Below are 4,734 nucleotides of genomic sequence, written 5' to 3'. Positions count from 1 at the left end.
GTGATTAATTAAATTTCATTTATTTTGGTGTTAGCAAAAAATTAAATATCCATTGCTATTCCTCAGTGAAGCAGACGGTAAAAAACCTCAAATTCAAAAGTGAGAGCCAAAAATTAAAGGAGGGAATTCCAAGCACCAAATTTCATTGCATGGAGGGAATTTGTACAAAGTCCACCAACTCCTATAAATACATTCATTTCTACTCCTACTACTTTCAACAACCAAAACCAAAAACATAAATCTATTTACTGTTGAAAACCCTCAGAAAATCTTCATCACTGGGCAATGGAATGTGAGGTGGTCAGAGAGTTGGACCATGATCAGGAGCAGCAGGAGCAAGGACATGGTGGATGGCAGCGGGTTTCATTAGCCTTGACCGCCCAAGAAAAAAACCTCATTGCGCAGTTTCTTCTACAGCGAAGTAAGGCTGGAGTGCTGCCAAGAGGTTCATTTACAGAGGCAGCCAAAAGATTCAACATCCATAAAAGGACAACATTGAGAATTTGGAAGGTCAGCAAGCAGCAAATGGACAGAGGGGAACCTGTTATAATGAGGAGCAGAGCATTAGGTTATCAACACAAAGATAAACTTATGCTAGATGAAGAAAAGTTTAGAAACCTGTCCATGCTTGAGAGATCAACCATAAAGAAGGTTGCTTCTAAGATAGAAGTAAGCAAGTCAATAATTGGTAGATTTATTAAGAGTAGACAGTTAAGACCGCATACAAGTGCTATCAAGCCTACATTGACTGAAGCCAACAAAATTGCAAGGATGAAATGGTATCTTTCTCATATTCAGCCAACATTAGGTGAAGGTAAACTTCTTTACCATTCAATGCACAACATAGTTCATATTGATGAGAAATGGTTCTATATGACAAACACATCAGACAGATACTACCTTTTGCCGGATGAGGATGTGCCTTACAGGTCCTGTAAGTCCAAGAGATTCATCACTAAAGTGATGTTCATGGCTGCTGTCAGTAGGCCACTTATTGGTAGTGATGGGGAAACCATATTTGATGGTAAAATAGGCTTATTCCCGTTCACAGATGAAGTGCCAGCCCAAAGAAGTTCAAAGAACAGGCCAAAAGGGACAATTGAGACAAAGCCTATTCAATCCATTAACAAGGAAGTCATGACAGCTTGTCTCCTAAACCAGGTATGCCAATTTTTGTTGTTATTAAAGCTATCAGACATTATTAATGTCATCATTTAGTCTCATACACATCTCAAGCACATATTATACCAACAATCAAGTCCAAATGGCCAGCCAATGCAAGCAAGAAGATTTTCATCCAGCAAGATAATGCCAAACCTCACCTAAGAGCTGCTGATCATCAGTTTTAGTCACTTGCTAGTACTGATGGTTTTGAATTCCATCTAATTAGCCAACCACCCAACTCCCCGGACACAAATGTGTTAGACCTAGGGTATTTTAGGGCAATACAATCACTTCAAGATGACAAAATTGCCACCAATGTAGATGACTTGTTGAGGAATGTGTTTACCTCATTTGAAGAACTCTCACCACAAACACTCAATAGAGTATTCATCACATTACAAAGCTGTCTGACAGCAATATTACAAGTGCATGGGAAGAATGACTACAACATCCCTTATTTAAACAATGACATATTGCATAGAACAGGATGGTTGCCTTTACAACTTCAAGTTGAAGAGGGTTTGGTGAGAGAGAGTTTGGAGTACCTAAAGCTGCCTGAAAACAACACTGGAGACACATATGACATAGGGCCTCTTAAACATGCTTTAGGGTACTAGACATAATATTAGGGGATGGAGTTTACAGTATAAGCACCAACATATGTTTGTGTTTAAGATGTAAACTCTTTTTTTGTGCATAGGTTGCATTTTTTTGTTATTGCCATCAGAAAAATTTCATCACATGGCATCAGCCTCCAAACCCTTCATAGGGGGTGGCTGACTAAGCTAAATAGGTTGCATTTTGTGTAAACATCATCACTGTACATGTAATTCAGTAATCAGTGATTATAGGTTGTATTATCACTTGAAATCAGCCTCCAAACCCTTCATAGGGGGTGGATTTTTTTGCATTTCCCTCAGAAAAGCTTCATCACAGGGCATAGGGGCAACACATTACACTTAATTCAGCCTCCAAACCATACAGAGGGGTGGCTGAGCTAAGTACTCAGAAAAGCTTCATCACAGGGCATAGGGACAACACATTACACCTACAACAACCTCCAGACCATACACAGGGGTGGCTGAGCTTTCCCTCAGAAAAGCTTCATCACAGGGACATCGGAGGACACTTACAACAGCCATAGTAATGCCTCAGTATCAGATAAACATTCATCATCAATTCCCACTGCCTTAATTTCACATAAACATTTTTTGCATCAATTCCCACTGCCTTTATTTCACAGTCACATTCATCATCAATTCCCACTGCCTCAATATCACATAAATATGGAGCAATAACACATAAACATCCAGCAATGCACATAAACATGGAGTACATTAGAATCATGGATTACATTTCTCTAAAATCAGAAGCCTCCAAACCCTAACAAATGGGGTGGCTTTGAATCAGAAAGATACTCACAAATTAGAGGACATCCTTGAGGCAAGGAAACATGATTAATAGCATTGCTTTTTCATTGTCGGAGTACTCTCTCTTTGGCTCAACTGCCGGCTGCATTGCTGCGGCCATGTCTTCCTCAATTTCATCCAAACCAATGGAAGGGGTTTCACTTTCCCCAATTAACAGGACATGAAGGCGGCTTGGTCTCCGACTAGTCAAACGGCTGCGACGGAGCCTGAGTTTCAGATCCGTCGATTAATGGGGACGGAGGTAGAATTTCAGAACCGTAGACGCCCTCGGACGGAGGCTGAGTTTCAGATCCGTCGAAACCCTTAACCGGAGCTTCGGTTTCAGATCCGTTGAGAGCGTCGGACGGATCTTCGGTTTCAGATCCGTCGAGAGCGTCGGACGGATCTTCGGTTTCAGAATCGTAAAAGAACCAGTCGGGGGGTGTCGGCCCTTCAGCCCCATCGTCGCCTACGAACAGTGAAACACCGTGAAGGACGGAACGCCTACCGATTTCGTCGTAATCTACCCAGTCCATCGGGGTTTCAGGGACGATACTGTCCATATTCGGAGGGAGGCGGAGGGGGTGAGGATTAACGACAGAGAGTGAATGAGAGAGAGTGAATGAATGAGAGAGAGTGAATGAGATAGAGTGAATCGAGAGTGAGAGAGAGTTGACTCAAACCCTAATGGGTTAATTTGCCTTTTTTTTTAATGTACATAATGGCCGTTTTTGTAAATTTTGCTAAACATCAGGGATAATTTTGATGTCCAAAAATGGTAAGTGGGAAGAGTGACTCTTATTCGGGGACAGCCCGAAATGGAAAAGAGTGACTCAAATTGGGGGACGGAGGGAGTACTAGTACATCCCAATTTTAGGAGAGAATATGATTTTGATATTGAATTATACTATCACACCGGCCACATTAAAAATTCACAAAGTGATTACATTAGTGCACTTGGTATGAAATCCAGAGGTAACACAAAGATCTCGAATCTTATACATAATATGCTTGCTCCTTTATCTTATTTTAATCAATTCACATATCAAAAGTTGGCTTTCTGAAATAGTATTGATTTACATAAAAAAAAGATAGTGGAGTGAAGAGATTCGAGTCCACATATCCAGTTGTCAATAATTCCCCAGGCATCAAAGCAAACCATATTCGAATTAATTAACGTGTTAAAGTTACGTTAATGCTCTTAATTACTCTATATCTAATAAATAGAAGTGACTGGAAGCAAAATATGACCATATTCTTTGAACTCAAGAAAGGGGCCATGATTTGATCTTTGATTCTGTTGCACGTTTCGCACGTGAATCCTCGTTTTATGTCTCTGTAATAAGCTACATACGACATGGTTCGTATTTGTACAAGTAGTACGTACCAATTATTTTTCCATTGCTTAAGATTTGGTTAATTAGATTCTCATAAATATTTAAAAAACTCATTTTAAATTAAGACATCAACTGGCGGCCTTCTTTATAAGCAAGAGGTCAAGAAAAGTATCTTCCCCCATGTCCACAAATACATATATAAAATAAAAATCAATATTTAAAAGTACTCATATGTTTAGAATATCAGATCTAACATGTTTCCGACAAGCAGAATTTTGCAGGTTTACTGCACAGGCGTTGCAGATATGGAGTACTTTTATTCCAAAGAGGGCAGTTGGTGTTGTTTATATAATGAGTATAAGGTCACCCGCAACGCGTTACGCGGGTGGCTCGAAACCCATTCCTCCGTGACGAGACGCGCGCGGGACGCATTGCAACGTCCTGTCGCGTCCCCAGCCCGCCGAGACGGCGCGCGATACGTCTCGCCACCCGCACGCGCGACGTGGCGAGCTCCGGCGCCATGCGTGACGCCCACTCGCCGCCCAGCGAGTGGGTTTCGTCACGCTGACGCAATAAATCATTTTTTTAAAAAAATTCAAATTTAATAAAATAAAAAATTAAAATTAAAAAAATGGTAATATTACCGTTTTTCGACCTTTTTTTTTTTACTCTATAAATACTCCTATTTCATCCTCATTTCACACACAAACACACATCTATTCTTCTCAAATCCTCTCTCTTTCAACTCCAATTTTCATCTCAAATCAACTCTTTTATTCTTCCCCCAAAGTTAATCGATCTAATAGATCCATATGAGCAAATGC

At 40.4% G+C, this 4,734-nt stretch overlaps 1 protein-coding gene across 1 annotated transcript; it reads left to right on the top strand.

Moving 5' to 3' along the window:
- Positions 1–285: 285 nt before the first annotated feature.
- Positions 286–1,781, top strand: LOC121746054. The gene is made up of 2 exons (XM_042139984.1): positions 286–1,161; positions 1,350–1,781. The coding sequence occupies exons 1-2, from the start codon at positions 286–288 to the stop codon at positions 1,779–1,781; spliced, it is 1,308 nt and encodes a 435-aa protein (XP_041995918.1).
- The last annotated feature ends 2,953 nt before the right edge of the window (positions 1,782–4,734 follow it).

Source organism: Salvia splendens, chromosome 8, assembly GCF_004379255.2.
Source record: "Salvia splendens isolate huo1 chromosome 8, SspV2, whole genome shotgun sequence".
NCBI lineage: Eukaryota > Viridiplantae > Streptophyta > Magnoliopsida > Lamiales > Lamiaceae > Salvia > Salvia splendens.
Note: the sequence above shows the minus strand (reverse complement) of the source record. Positions and strands in the feature narration are given on the sequence as shown.